The sequence below is a fragment of the Cryptomeria japonica genome, chromosome 2 (assembly GCF_030272615.1).
Source record: "Cryptomeria japonica chromosome 2, Sugi_1.0, whole genome shotgun sequence".
In the NCBI taxonomy this organism is placed as follows: Eukaryota; Viridiplantae; Streptophyta; class Pinopsida; order Cupressales; family Cupressaceae; genus Cryptomeria; species Cryptomeria japonica.
In genome coordinates this window covers 633,254,558-633,271,181 of record NC_081406.1, presented here as the reverse complement: position 1 = coordinate 633,271,181, position 16,624 = coordinate 633,254,558, and the positions used below count along the sequence as shown (strand labels likewise).

At 34.8% G+C, this 16,624-nt stretch overlaps 1 protein-coding gene across 3 annotated transcripts in view; it reads left to right on the top strand.

Moving 5' to 3' along the window:
* LOC131046886 (kinesin-like protein KIN-7E, chloroplastic) overlaps positions 1-16,624 on the top strand; it is a 154,812-nt gene that overhangs the window by 55,533 nt on the left and 82,655 nt on the right. For all 3 annotated transcript variants that reach the window (XM_057980698.2, XM_057980699.2, XM_057980697.2), the window contains 8 exons: positions 6,829-6,896; positions 10,189-10,251; positions 10,545-10,649; positions 11,851-11,955; positions 12,334-12,441; positions 12,530-12,676; positions 13,950-14,132; positions 14,586-14,753. In XM_057980698.2, coding sequence (XP_057836681.2) covers positions 6,829-6,896; positions 10,189-10,251; positions 10,545-10,649; positions 11,851-11,955; positions 12,334-12,441; positions 12,530-12,676; positions 13,950-14,132; positions 14,586-14,753 — 947 coding nt within the window. The remainder of the gene's footprint in view (positions 1-6,828; positions 6,897-10,188; positions 10,252-10,544; positions 10,650-11,850; positions 11,956-12,333; positions 12,442-12,529; positions 12,677-13,949; positions 14,133-14,585; positions 14,754-16,624) is intronic.

Here is a 16,624-nt window from a genome sequence, read left to right as displayed (position 1 = left end):
CTTGTCCAAAGGACAGGAGCGATGGGAGACTTTTACCTCGATTAGCAATGTTTGGACGTTTAAAACTCTTGCAAATTATCTTCAAACGATGTCCTGGAGCATATGTAACCTTGTGTATCTTTGTCTTTACGTAAATCTTGCATGGATTAATCTAATATATCAATATCGCTCTAGTCCCTTCCTGAGGGACAGGAGCGAAGTTCATCATAATATGCTTGTTCTTGTTTGTACCAACTTGCAATTATCTTCATTGCGTGGAATGATGTCCTTTCGACCCTCTTGGTAACTTGAAACTTGTTTGCCTTTTGAAATTTACGCCATTATGTAGATATCGCTCTGGTCCCTTGGAGAGGGACAGGAGCGATCTAGGTCTTTAGAGTGCAAATCCTTCCATGTGATGACCTTTGCAACGTTGCGCTTGATGGAAATGCCTTGAAATGTCCTCGCCACCCTTCGTCCTGACTTGGATCGGCCTTGAACCTTGGAGGGACGACCTTGAACTTTGGAGGGACGCATCATCACCATTGTATCGCCCTGGTCCCTTGGAGAGGGACAGGAGCGATCCTTCCCTTGTGGCTTTCATCTCACTTTGCCATGCGCTAAGTTTATATTCAACGGATTCGTCCTTCTTCCCTCTATCCGCCCATGCCTTGACATTGTTTGTAATTTTGCAAAAAAAGGCAATTATATCAAAAATCGCTCTGGTCCCTTCCTGAGGGACAGGAGCGAACTAGGCATTTAACACTGGTATGGACGTCCCAAAAATCTTCAATTTATATTCAATGTGCTCATCTCATGTTTTCCCTTGTTTTTGAACATAAACTTGCCCCGACCCTTGTCTGGATTTTGCAAAATGAAGGAAATCGCTCTGGTCCCTGGGAGAGGGACGAGAGCTACAAGGTACCTCGCCCTGGTCCCTTGGAGAGGGACAGGAGCGATTTAGTCAATATAGGTCATTTTCCTTCGTTTTTTGCATCTCAAATTATATTCATTTGGCAAAGTATCTTCCTTCGGACGTCCTCAAATCATTAAGTTCTCAAAATCTTACAAGGACAAGGCGAAATTTGAATTGTAGCTCCGGTCCTTCACTGAGGGACAGGGGCGATTTTCTTCCTGGAGACATTTCTGTGCTCATAAAAATCTTCAATTTATATTCAAATGAAAGATCTTGTCGTTCTCTATCACTTCAAACGTAAAATTTGTCCGGACTCTACAAGGATGATGAGATATTTGAAAATGAGCTCCCGTCCTTCACTGAGGGACAGGAGCGATTTTGCTCCTACAGGCCAAAATAACAAGATTTTTCACATTTTCACACTTCACGAGGCGAAAACAAATCAATTCCGATACCTAGGATCAAAATTCAAAAAAGTCAAAATTTGGTCAAAATATTCAATCAGACAAAAATTCACATTGACGGTCAACACTTAGACAAGTTTAAGCTCTGCATGAACATTCCAATTGAAAATTAGACCATTTTGGCGAAATCATTGCATTCAAAATTTGCATTCTAGAAAAGAAAGCTCAAAAGCTCTCAAAAATGACTGGATTTTGGCTTGAAAAGGCAAGATTTAAAACCCTAAGGCTTAGCCCTAAATCCAGACAACTAACGGACTAACAAAACCCTAAAAACGAAAGCGAAAACAAGCGAAAAACAAGCAAAAAGAGGGGGTCCCCATTTGCGATGGGGCGATGTGTGAAATGGTCACAACAGGGGGAAAGTACATCGCATGAACTGGAAACAGAATCGTATGCGTAGGCATACGTTTAGTTCTGCATACTGCCATCTGGATTTGCTACATATGATCACCTATATACGAGAACTTATCTCGCTTTCACTTCTAGTGAACTCATCACCGGCCGACCATACTTCCAAGAAGTCCGGCAGTCAGAGGATTTCTTTAGTCTGCTGCCTTCCTATACAACTGTTTACAGCGTCAATGACGTCCACATTCTCCTCCTTTCAGGCTTAACACTTCCAACTGCATTAAGCCAACTCTTTTGGTTCATGATCTTGATTCAAATGAAAGGCACCTCTCATCAACCTTTCATGGTTTTCACATAGGTTTACCATAAACCTAGACACAAACAGGAACACACTTATTTGTTCACCTCATGAGGTTTTCTCGATTACTACTAATTGTTTCAAGATCCATAAATTGCATTATACTAGTGTTTTTGTTCATTACAATATTTTACACTAGGAGGTTTATAAAGAAATAACACACATTAATAGGAATAGCCACTATTGTTGATCATGCCTCTCGATCTCCAATAGCATAGGAAATTGTCACATAATAGAAAACAAAATGTCACCAAAACTGATAATTGGCCCCGTTGTCGGTGACTGACGAGAAGACGCTGAGTGTCCTCCAACCTTCTGTGAATCCATCCTCTAGTAGGCTTGCTACTTAGCAATTTTGGCTGTTAAGGCTCATTTCTTTAGTTGTGAGGAAAGACTATATCTTCCCCCCTTGTGAACTTTTTACAAGGAGTGTTAGATACCACTGTTCATGCACTCCAATTACAATTGAAACAATTTGATTTTTATATTATATATATATTTTTTGACACTTTTATGTTTTAACCACTCAACTTGAACTTTAGACTAGAATATCTATATAATAATCAATAAAAAACTACCACCATGGAACTCTTAAAACTTTTAGCTCTAATTTCTAATATAATTCGAAGCTATCACCTGAGTTGAGCTTTCACCATTTATTTGTGTCTGTCATCATGCTGATGGAAAGTACCACACAGTCGATTTATATCATTGAGCTATGCAATAATGTTAGAATTTTTTTTAGCTTTTGCGATGCAGCAAATTCAACAAAGGATTCACTCCATGCTTGCAATTTAGAGACACTTGCTTACCTCTGATACCATATAACTTATAAGAATTATGAGCAGTCATAGAAATCAAACATAAAAAATTTACACACAAATAATATCTGTCTAATTCATGTTTCTTTGACAATGCATATGCTGATTTATAGGAATTGGATATCTATATTATAGGTGAGCCTATAACAACTCCCTAAATATACAAGTTTTACAAAGAAGCATTAATTGTTTGGGAAATTAATTGGCAAAACAAAAGTATAAGATTTTTTAAAAAAATCGGGAAAAAATCGGATTTACAAAAAAATGTAAAAAGTTGCAGAAAAACAATAAAAACAATTTTTTTTTATATTTAAGGGCATTTCCATAGCATAGAGATATTGCAGGCAAATAAAATAGACACTTAAACACATGAATTGTAGAAAATAGATTTTTTCGTTGTTTATATTCATATCGTTGATTGCATTGCACAAAACATACCACAACATAAATAATGTCTAGATGGTGATAGATGTCAAAATGTCAATTACAAATTACAATATAGTTCAAGATCAGTGTGATTAGAAACGTGTAGCAGCAGGTGAAAAATATAAAAACCTGAATAATGCTTTTGCGATATTTGGTGAAAAAATAAGTAGGTGCCGACTTGCAACCAGCCGAATGCCAACAAGCCCCCACCCTATGTCACAAAGGTTCGAGTTCAAATTCTTGTTCACCAACAATAAAATTCAGATGAAATTTGACAATGAAAAAAATTTGGAAAAGAAATTCATCGTTAAATTCGCCTATATAATTATATTTTATATTAAATATAAGTAATAAATTAAATAACAAATACTATGTAATATTTGCATACATTATAATAAATTACAAAAAGGTAATATAGATATGTTTTAAAATCTTAATTTAAATATTATTAATATATAAATAAAAAATATATTAAAATTTACATATTAAATTATAAATGTATTATAATGTCTTCAGACATGTAGTGTCGCGGTTAAAACACTTTGTTGGTGAAGCGGTCACCAAGGTTCAAACTCGTGCTGGGCCATTGTGCTTGCAGGCTTTGTGTCTTCGCTGGGCCATTGTGCTCGCGGGTTTGAACAAGTGAAGTGTGGGGATGAGGTCCCCCAGTGGTGGCCTCACCGGTTCATAGCTCCGGGTCAAAAGCGTTTCACGTGGAGCTGGAGGGCGTGTCATGCCAGTGTCGCCAGTCACGTTAAAAAGTTTACCAGGCATTATTTAAAAAAATAAAAATAAATGTATTATAATTAAAAATTTAATTTAAATATTTTCTAACATTAAAACTTTAATATTGAATAAAAAACAAAATAAAAAAACAAATCATGTAAAACACAATTTATAAAGATATTAAATTTTATTTTAAAAAGAGAGAATAAAAATAAAAGGTAAACTTGATAAAAATAAAAGCTAAACCTCTCGGGCTGCAACTGCTCCTCACTGTCGTGCTGCAACACGAAGCTCCTCATGATTTTCAGGCTCTTCTCCCGTGTTCTTTCTGCATCTCCTATTTTTTTCGCATTACTTTATATACTTTTTCGCACATTTTTGTGGGTTGTTTTTAGGGTTTAGAACATTTTTTGGTTGACGCAATTTTCTTGCATTTTAATTGGTGATTTTTTGCAGGTTTTAATCGCGTTTAATCGTGAAAAAATTGTTGACCAACGGTCAACGATTTTTACTGCCGATCGGGGGGGAAAAATGGGCAGAGCTACTGATTCCTGATTAGTCGCGATTAATCGCGGCTAGTCACCGACTATTGCTTCCATGGTTTAAACAGCTCACAAACAAACATTCACTATTATTTAATATTAAGTTGTTTCTATTACCGTACAGAACTCTATTTATTTAATCATACCAACAATGCTAATCTAAAGAATCACGTGAGAACTAATTTCCATCAAAAATCACATAAGGGTACAAACAGGGTGGTCACACCTTATCTCACTATATTAGAAAAAGACACTTGCATGAAAATGAAGGGGGAAGAAAGTGCTGCCACATTTTCTCTTTGAGGGTCCCTAATGCTTTATAAAAACAAAATTATTGGGGAGTAGAAGGTGCAGCTTTCTACTTCCACATTGAAACATGGCTCAAGGAGGAGAAGCTACAGATGCTCCTCCTGTTCAACTTAAATTTCTCCTATCAAATGGAAGCAAAGGTAAGAATATAATTCCCCTCGCCCAGAAATGAAACACTGTTCTAAAATTAATGTTGTGCCAATTCAATATTTGGAGTTTAGCATGCTGCGAATGCCAGCAATGTTGCGGAATTTACTCTTGCACTTGCGATTTCCTTAACAAGGGACTAAATGATAATAAACTATAATTAATTTAAAAGTTTAGTCTTAATAAAAGTCAAAGGGCATATGAAGGGTTATGACTATTGTAGAAAATTTGTTACTGGGTCCCTCTATTATATCCACCATACTCGTGCAGGTTCGGTATGGGTTCATTGAGAGGCCCACGGGAACCTGGGGTGTTTGGGCAGTACCCTAGGCATAATCAGGAGAACTCTGATGTACGCACTGCCCATGGGGCTTAGAAAACAATTTAAAACATAAAAAATGTTTTTTTAAAATAAAAACATTTTATAATGTCATTGGTTGCCCTAAAAAGGAGGTTTTTACAAGTTTGGTCTTTTGACAAACATAAAAGATTAAAAACTGCATTTGTTTTGAAGCTGAGGGCTACGGGGGAGTTAAACATACACTAATAGGTTAGAATTAGTTACACAAAGAATATTTGACCATTAAAAGTGAGTTAATATTTGATTGTTTTTCAAGTTTTCAATAATTTTTTTAATTTTTTTTGGTAATTTTGAATATTTTAATTGTTTGAACTTTTTTGCATAATAAGGGGTTATAATGCCGATCTTAATTTTAGGTCCATACAGAATGGTTGGTAGTTCTAGTTCAGTTGCCCCAAATGCAGACGGTTCGTTTAAATTGATGCATTGTCACCTCTTTGGCAACATATAACAATGTTTCAACAACTTTTTTGTGGTGGGGGTTATCTTTGGCATTGTAGCCAATGTGGAAAGAGTATAAGAGTATAAGAGTTCATGCTTTTCAGTGAAGGATCACATCTGCGCTATTACTTTTCAGGGAATAAAAGTTTATCATGGACCCAAATAAAAATGTGTTGTTTAAGCAACAAATATTGAATTATTTATTAATGAACAAGAGGATGCCGACATGACATGTAATAGATCAAAGGCCACGAGAATGCTTTGGCTCTTTGTTCATCATCTGGTTCACCTCAGAATTTTTTTTTAAATCACATGGCACTCTTTGAATCAAAAAGGTTGATCATGTGAATAATTCAGTAGCATACTTCTGTGTACTTACAAGTACATGGGCATTTCCTTGTCATTAATTTATCTTCAGTGGAAATTTGTGATCTCTAAGAAGGTGCTTTCCTTGTTTGTATATAACTTATATCTATTGGGATTTCAAATCTTATTTTAAGGGTAAGTGGCACTGGATTTTTTGGATTTTACGATGTAAATCCTAGGTTGTTTTGTGTTTTTAGTTGACACCGTTTCCATAGAATCTTTCTTTCAGCTTCACCCAACTTGACACTGTGGTCGATGTTGAAGGTGAACAATTCTGTTTTTTGAGGTTCTTTGTAATGCCCTTTAGCATGAGATTCTTTGCAATGTCTTTTAGCATCCATCTCTGTTTTGAGAATTTTCTTATTATGTTTTTATTTGTTCATAGTTTGAGATATAATCTCTAACTTTAAAAAATGGTACTTTCAAATCTTAAACTTCGTCCTTAGCTTTCAAGCACATTTATTTTAGTGCAAAGAAGGGGATCATATTTGAATGGATATCCAAAGATCTGTTTATTTTCAAATCCATTGTGTATTTTCCTCTTGGTATTGCTATAAATGCTTGCTTTCCATCTTGCCTCTTATTAGTTTTGATAACATCTATATATGTTTGCTGCAATTACAGAGCACAGACACGTGGGATCCAATAATTTTAACTTGCTCAGTAGTCGAAGTCATACAATTTTTACATTGGTATGGGTCTTTACCTCTTATTTCATATATTTTTCTTTTGAAGAAAATACTAAATTAAGCCTTGAGTAGGACTCACTGTTGATTATAAGGAGTGCAAACCGGTGGAAATAAGAAAATTCTGATTTCTTTTTCATTTCAGAAGATACTATATTTGTGGAATAGAAAGCCATGCATGCTTTTATTGTTGATGAAACTTTTGATGATTATTTTTTTGGTGGCTAAGGTGTAAATAAACTTCAAATTGATTTATATATGGATGGTTTATTTTAAGATTGGGGAGTAATACAAATTGATTTTATTGCCCTAGTAAAAATTAGAAGGCCTTTTTAACAAATCTTAAGGTTACGTTTATTTAAGTATATAAAAAGCCAAGGAGATTAGTACAATATTGGCTTTGATCTTCTTTACAATAATTGGTTCTACCAGTAATACCACCACTATCATCATTTTGTTTAAAGCAAACATTTTTTTTAGTTAAATGTGAAATCACAGCATGTTTACTGAATTATTATTATGTAGAACTGAATATCATAAATATAGACCCAAAATTCCAGACCTGGTCTACTACCATCAAACAGGCTCTTAAATTTATGGATGATCAGACAGCCATAATAACAGATGTTACAATAAGCCATTATATTGTTAGGTCTGTAAATGTAACAAGAATTATTGATCACATGGAATCCTAATGACCATGTTTTTGCTATACAACCAGACTGCAAGGATCATGCCAAGACAAATCGTACACATACGATTAGGAAATATCTACAGTATCAAATTACATGATTTGTTTTGTGAGAATATAATTACTTTACTCCTGAAAAAGCCAAATGAAATCCCTATGCATAAAATTGTCAACTTCTGTACCACAATGTCTACATGAAGTCAAGTGGTGTTGTTAATTTCAGTGACTATTGCTGTTACATTTCATAAAGAGAACTTGGGTATTAAAATATTTGTACATTTTATATAGTTCTCTTAATGCACTGAAAAGGACTTAGAAGTCAAAGCTAATAGTTTATTTTCTCGTCTTGTAATGTGCATAGCACCTCTGGCATCTAGCTTGTGTTTTTATGTTGTGCTTGATGTAACAGTAACTATATCATAAACGTTCTTGTTATTGTAATCGGTCATACATGCCCTTTCCCATAGCTGCTCATAAAAAAGATTAAAAAATAAAAGAACATCATTATAAATATCAACATAACAGGGATAATTATGTAGAATAGTGGAGCTAGTATGACTGGCACTACCACGAGTCTTACTGCATCTGTTTCTAATGGGGCACTCATCTGGATGCCCTTGATGGAGAGCAATATGTGATTTCTTAATTTTGTTTGAGTTTGACTGTGATCATTGACTTTTTTCCTTTTAAAATTTTTTTTTGTTTATGGAGTTCTGTCTACAAATTTGTTTTTGCTATCTGATATGGGAGCAGGAGAACCTCTTTGGCTAAGAGCCAAGGGCTGAGGGGCATCCATTCCGCCAGATTTGCTTGGGGCATGAACCCAGCCGCATCCCTTTTTGATGTCGGAGCCTTGCACTTCGCAAGACTTGATCCCTGGTGGGCTCATTAAGAACGTTTCAACTATTTTCCTATTTTGAATATATGGTATAAACTGTTGTTTTAAATTAAAATCAGGCTTGCCACATAATATCTGGGCCTAATTGAAAATTTTGAATTATCAATTATGGTAGTGTTTTGTTAGTTTATATGTATATAATTGCTATACCATATTATGGTTGATTTTGCAGGTTTTTATTTATTTTTTTGGTTGGGTAAGGACATACTTAAGCTGTCCCAATTTCCAAACATCCGCACAAGTTGGAAAAACCCCTAATATCTTTGCTCATGTAAGTACCATGGTATTTTGGGTTGCCAATAATATTCTGGCTGCATTCTGTCAGTGTCAACCAAGAAACTGGTGTTCAAACAGAGCTGCCCAGTATACTTTGCTTCCAATAATAATGCTCATTCAATTAAGGGCTTTAAAATCAGAAGGTCTTAGAGATCAAGAAGGGCTTTAATGCCATGGTGCTTTTATCTTCCTGGGAAATGCACAGAGATTCTTCAGTAATCATTTAAGCACTACACTAATGGGGTATTCAAATAGACAGTTATTGAGTTGAAGCCACAAGCTATTGGGAGAAAAATAACATACACACCCTTTGTTAGATTGCGTTATTTTGCACTATACAAGCGAGTCATAGTACATCTATTTATAGATGAAGCACACTTCTAATATCACTGACCAGCCCTTAAATTTGCACTAGGTTTGACACAAAACACAAGTGGCCACAATATGGAACCTCTAACCACAGATGCTAACCTATCCATTTAATTACATATGTCACTTGCCACATAATATCTGGGCCTAATTGATTTAGAGTATTGTTTACCACAGATTGTTCCCTTGCATGTCAAGCCAATGTTTTGCTGTTAAGTTTGTAACTACTAAATTCATTTTCTAAGATTTTTTTGGCTTTTTATATCTTTAATTATTCAATATTATGTAGGTTGAGTCATTTGATGAAGGGCAAATTATATCCAGCGCTAATATGTTTTTGAAAGAGGTTTCTTGAGGATTATTCTGTCCAATGCCCTTGTATGTAGGAATGCATGATGGATGTTCTTATAGATCTTTTTGAACTTTCAGTAGTTACGTGTCATCAATTTATGCTATTGTTCTCCCTATGTTCATGGGTTGATATAAGCTCCCCATGGTTGCAAGTATGTTACCTTCCTGTAAATTGCAGTGTTGTTATATTGAAAATGCTTTAACCATTTTAATCTTGGGATGCATGTCGATTGATTGATTGTTTCCAGAGCAAGTTAGACAAGCTTTGTATTCTATAAAGATTATCATATAAGTCTTTAACCTTTGTAGGGTAATTCTTAATATGTATTTCCATTGATTCAATATTTCTAAACCATGCTAGCAAACCTTGCATAGTATAAAGGTAAAATATAACCTATATAGGTCACTTTGAACTTGTATTCATACGAGGATCGATCTTTGAATAGACAATTAAAAACAGTCCCTATAGCTCTCTATTTGTTGTGGGTATCATACAGAAGATTCTTGTGGTTGTGACATGGCTAGTGTGTGATAGCTTCCTGTGGATTGTAGGCGCTTGTTTTAATGGAAATTCTGTAAGATTTTTTAGATTGAAATCCTTATCCATTGATTGATCGTTTCCAGAGCAATTTAGGCAAATCTTGTATAGCATACAGGTAAAATAAAACTTGTAGAGGTCATTCTGACCATGTATTCATATGGAGCTTGAACAGACAATTGAAAGCAGCCCCTGTGGTGAAAATAGAGGGGATGAAGATGTCACCCTTTCTCAGCTGGTAAGTTGCATGCTTGGTGCTTTTTTCTCTGGTTCCTAGCTTCTATATTTCCTTTATTATATGCTGTAATAAATTGAACTTCACATATGTAATTTGTGCTTCTTAAGCCTGTGTTGAAAACTCTAAATAGGGCTTATCTACCACTTCAAATCATAAAATGTGAATCTGTGAAACATCTTAGTAGTAACTTCAAATTTCGTTTTCTTTAGTGCGATTTCTTCTTATTTATTGCATATTGTCTATTTTAGAGAATAGTTTAGAAGTCTTTAATGCATTATTGTGTTTTTTTGTAGAATCTCATTGACCTTGCAGGCTCTGAAAGCTCAAAAACAGAAACCACAGGGTTGCGAAGGAAGGAAGGTTCTTATATTAACAAGAGTCTTTTGACACTTGGAACTGTAAGTTTATGCCTTTGACATTGATTTGTGTTTAGGTTTTTACTGTATTTGTATCCTATTAAGCGTTTCTGCTTCAGTTCTATTCTTTAGCAATTTACCTGTCTCAGTTAATAGTGTTCTATACCAATGATTGTGATTGTTAGATTACTTTTAATATCGTATTTGAGTAATATGGCATATAGAACCCAAGCATAAACATAACAACATTTTAAAACTTAGCTGTAAGTTACATTACAAAGATACAAAATGTATTGTCATTTGAGTTCTTCTCAATTGGAGATGTATAATAACAAGGCATATAGCAAAGTCATGTTGACTAAACAACTTAAGGTGTGTGAATTTTAAGGATATTTCTGTGTGATTGTTCCCTTCATTGCTTGACAAGATGTGGCGTTCTTTGCAAATTTGGGTCTCCTTAGTCACCGTTCCTTGATGATCTTCAATTATTGTGTGTAGGAAAGCAATGGTTTATTTTAAGAGCTGTAAATGCTGAACAAAATGACAAGGGAGAATAGTTCTATTGTAATAAAGCATGGTAGTACGATTAGTGATGCTTATCCAGTTGGGTTAACCTTTACCTGAGTAGCCAACTCCTCATAGACCTGAGCAGTTCCTTTGCCCAGTTTAAGGATAACTAAAATGAAGATATGTTTTTTAATTTAAATGTTAGTTTGTTCTTTCTTTTGGCACTGCTGTGGACTTTTTGTCTTTCAGAGCATTTTGTGCACCAATAAAATCATATGTTTATAACTGAACCATACAGCCCGATAGTCAATTAACATCATAAATCCTTTTTTTCTGTAAGACTAAATACATTTTAATCATCACAAATTCAAGCTATCGCTGTAGCATTCAATTTGATCAAACCATTCAATTTATGTTTTCAGAAAGTGGGTAATAATAGATCTGAGAGATATGTCATTCTGTTAGTTTTTGCTTCCTTGCTAGAAGACATGAGGGACAAACTAAAAACATGTTCCAGTCTGTGTAGCAGGTTGACCTGGTCTCCAAGTAGAAAAATTATGAAGATTTTTTAGTTTCATGAGTTTTATTCTCCTCTTTAGTTTTCATGAGTTATATTCTTCTCTTTTGCAAATTTTAATCCTACTCTCATGTTATATTTAAAATGATAAATACTTTTGTGGCATATTCAATGTTCATTACTTCATTGTAATCATTCATTTTAATTCTATTCTTACAGGTAATTTCAAAGTTGACAGATGGGAAGGCAACACATGTACCTTACAGGGACTCAAAACTCACTCGTCTTCTGCAATCTTCCTTGAGTGGCCATGGACGTGTATCAGTAAGTGATTAGAATCTATGAGCTTTAGCTTTGTTTCTTCTTCACTCATTTCATTTATGGTTTATGAAATAATGCAATCTGTACATATGAGTTCATAAGATGAAACTATGACATGCATGACATTCCTGTCTGTACTGCAATTCATGACCTATGAGACATTATTTTCTCTGTTATAAATATGAAAACTGTACCCCTCTGCTTTGTTGTGTCAATCAGAAATTAGAATAAAATCAAACTTAATGGGAGAATATTATCTAGTTTCTCATTGATTAATCGTCCTCAATTTAATTACTTGTGTGAATAAAATTAATTCTTCTTGATTGCAGCTTTTCACATGTAAGATAAAATTTTTATTGTATTTTTTTTGGGGAAATACAGCTTATTTGCACTGTTACCCCTGCATCGAGCAGTACTGAGGAGACGCATAACACGTTGAAGTTTGCTCATCGAACAAAGCATGTGGAGATTCAGGCAGCTCAGAATAAGGTAAGCACAACATAATCACTTGTGATTCTGTGAACCATTTGCTGAACAACTAAGAATGGAAATGTGGCATTAATATTCTACTTTACAGATTATAGATGAGAAGTCATTAATTAAGAAATACCAGAAAGAGATCCAAAACTTGAAGCAGGAGTTGGATCAGTTAAAGAGAGGTATGACGGAGAAGCACTACTTGGTAGCTCCTGGTCAAGATGATCTTGTAACACTAAAACAACAGGTAGCATTCATATGCAGAAATCCTTTAAGTTAATAATTCTTATATGTACTAAAAATGTGGATAGCATCAGTTTTAACTTTTACACCTTTTTTGACTTACATGTGCTGAATAGATGGTATGGGATCTTTGCTGATTCAAGTTTTGTTGCATGTAGAATGTGAGGATTCTGTTTTCCACAGACAGAATCTGTTTCTATCTGCATACTAAAGAGATTTTGAGCTGATCCTTAATAGTAATGCCTAACATTAGGTAGATTGAGTGTCCGTTCTAACAATCTGACTTTTTTTTTCTCTTATTTGTGCTCATCTCACATGCACCTTCCTGAAATGCAAATATTAAAAATGACTGATGATGATTTCCAATGACTGTGAAACTGCACAATGTCCTTCCATACCACCACATCTTTCAGATCAACTGAGATATTTTCTACATTGTCATCTTCCACAGTTGCAGTGGTGTCAAAATCTTATGTTTGACATCACACACAGAAGAAAGAAAATACATATGATTGTATTCTTGATTAGCTAGAAATGGCTGATGGAACTGGGTTTTACAACTTATAAATAAAAAGTAGGCTGCAGGAGACATTTGAAATTTTTTCTAGGTGATTTGGTCAAAAGAATGCATAGTAGGCCTTGAAGAACGACCTTGCAAGAATGTTGGGCATGTTTATCACAAATTAATTTCATTTTCTTAAGAGTTGGAAAGATGTGGATGGTTATCATTTAGAATTACTTTTACCTTGTTCTATGCCTTTGGACTACACAACAAAAAAACAACTATCATCAGGCCAGACCATTGCTTGAATGACTTTGATAGTTTAGGAAGAACTTACACAAGGTAATACAAATATGGTTTTGGGAGGGGTTGTGAATTCCTACGAGGAAGAGAATTAACCATCTTTAAGTTTCAATGTAATGGTAATGTTAATGTAAATATAATTTGACTATTTAAAAAATATTATTGACATTGTCAAATTTAGTTGGAATGTATTTTCTGTTGTAAGGGATGGAGTAAGCATCTTACTTTCTATTGAGTATTTTCCTTTTCCTTATTATGGGAAAATGTAGTTTTTAGTTGCCTTAAAATAAATTTAATCATCTCCAATTATATTTTTACATTTTAATTTTTTGATATCACAATGTGTCTCTGTTGCATTTAAAAGATATTGTGTGCATTGTTCTTTCAAAATTTTTTTTGCCAACTTGTCAAGTAGTGCTACAACTATTTCTGGATTCTGATGCCATCTCATACTCTTTATTATTTTGTAAAGCTGAAAGCTGGCCAAGTAAAGCTACAGTCGAGATTGGAGGAAGAAGAACAAGAAAAAGCTGCCTTAATGGGAAGAATTCAAAGGCTAACAAAGCTGATTTTAGTATCTACAAAGAACACGATCCCCTCAAACTTTCCAGAAAGGTCTGGTCATCGACGGAGACATTCTTTTGGAGAAGAGGAGGTATGCAGATGCAGGTCTGCAATCTAAGTTGGCAAAGTTTACTTAGCCTGGACTGTTAAAATAAGTTAGTTAAGCATTATTTGTTTTATTAGTTTTAAGAGAAGGTATATGTTCATTTTTGTCTCACAATTTAGTCATGTACCTCTATGGTGTTTACATCCCAACATGAATATTATTGTAATCTGATGAAATAAGAGAGCTTTATTTCAAAGTCCCTTTACATGACATTCCCATCTAAGATTTTTTTCAATTGAATTTCAATTTAGTAATTGTATATATTGTAAGGAACCTGACACCTTTTTGTGAAGCTAGAGCTGTTAACATGTGCTAAATCAAAGTGTCCAAGGTTAGAGAATCATGAAATTTGGGGCAAGCTCTTTGTAAGGAAAATGTATAAAAGCTGCTATCTTTTTCTTGTCACCTTGACATGTTTTTATGGTTGATTTTTTGCAGTTAGCATATCTACCAGATAGAAGACGTGACCTCTTGATTGATGACGAAGACAGCCATGATTCAGAATTTTCCATGGAAGGAAAGGGTGATAACAATCCCATGGAGGAGACAATTAAGGACAAGAAGAAAAACAGAAAGCATGGCATGCTCAACTGGTTTAAACTACGGGTATGATTTCTTGTTGAACATTGTAAAAAATACACCAATTTGTATATTCATATTTGATATTGGATTCTTTGTGCTGTTTTCTGTTATGTTGGTTTCTGATATTAACTTGTTAGATTCACATGTGACCTCTTACAATCAAACACACATTCAATTTTTTATTTATTTTTATCAAATATTGGACACACAAGATAATAATCTCTCTGAATCAACTTGAATATTCCCCAGTGCCAACCTCAATTTATAGATTACGCTGGTTAAACAAACTTAAAGAAACATCTAGGAGATATCCATGAAAAAAATGATCATGCATTTAAATTGATCATGCAAAAAGATGATGGGTTAACAATTAAGGCAACTCTAGTCAAATGAAGAATGTAGATAGTCATTGAATTATCCACAATTACATTGTAGTCATCATAACAGAAATAATCTTAGGGATATGGAAATTAATCAAAAGATGCATAGGTCCTAGATATGACCAAGACAACAACACTCCCCACCAAGATTAACTTTTGGACATTTAGGGAAGAAAGAGAAATTGTAGACTACCTCTCAGTGACAACTTCCTTGCTCAATAAAAAGGACGAAGGATTGAAAACTCAGATGCCAATGCAAATGTTGCTGTAGAAGGAAACATGGTGTGGCTAATGTCAAAGTGGATATGATCTGATAAAGATGCTGAACTAAGCCAAATGTCACAGTAAATTGAAAAAAGCTCCAAACCTAAGTGTTGCAAATGTTGAAGCAGAATGTTCTAATACAAATGCCAGGTGAAGCAGTTGTGCCACAGCTAATTGAGAAGGCTCTTTAACTAGAAGAGTGCTCCATAACATGACACAAAGGTGTAAAAGTAGCAAACATCAAATGTCAGGCATAAAAGGAAGTAAGAGACAGGCGACAAGATGTTGGACTCAGTTCTGTCTAAATTGACTCCAGTGTACTTGGGGACACATCCCCAGGATTTTTGTACTGTTTTGGGGAAATGGGGGACAGTGGGACAGAGACAGCTAAAAATACAACCAATTTTGGGGATATGAGGGACAGTGGGTCAGAGACGGCTAAAAGTACAACGAATTTTGGGGATATGGGTGACAGTGGGACAGATCCAGTTAAAAATACAACCAATACATGAAGTAATGTACATTGTTTGAAAATTAACATGGTATTGGAGTGGAGAATCTGAAATCTTCCAAGGTGTTTGTGGATGGAAAAATTTGTTGCTTGTGAGGGGGAGTTTTTGGAGGCTTTTGGTGGGTGTGATTGAAGCCAACTTGTGCTTGTGAGAGGCCCAAGGACCCACAATTGGTTTTGGCTGTGATGTTGAGGATTTTCTAGTAATTGGAAGGTTACCTGAGATAGCTGATTTATTTTAGTGGATGTGCTGTGGAAGAGTCTTGAATGATTGAAGAGATCCAAACTTAGTGAGAGTTTGTAGGGTGGAACATTCTAAGTACTCTAGTGTTTGAAGTGTTGATTTGCACCTTGACAGGGTACTGATCTGATTGTTTTTAGCATGTCTGAAGTGATATAGGAATGACTAGTCTTGGTCTTCAAGAGTGTGACCATCTAGAGGTGCTTCCAACTCTACACCTTGGAAGTGTAGATTATAGATACATTGAAGGAGGTTGATATTTAGAGTTTTGTGGATTTTTTGACTTACCATTTGCTTCATATTTCTTCTTAAAAACCCACTCGCAAACAATTGGCTTCCTTTCCTTAGGGTAACTCACTAGATTTGAGGTGTATCATCTCCTCCTACATTCTTGCATGGCTTTGTTCCAAGATTCACATTCCTTTGAAGAGAGCCTTTGGTAGCTCTTGGTTTATCATTAGTACAAGATGAAATAAATACACAATGACAATTTGTTGGG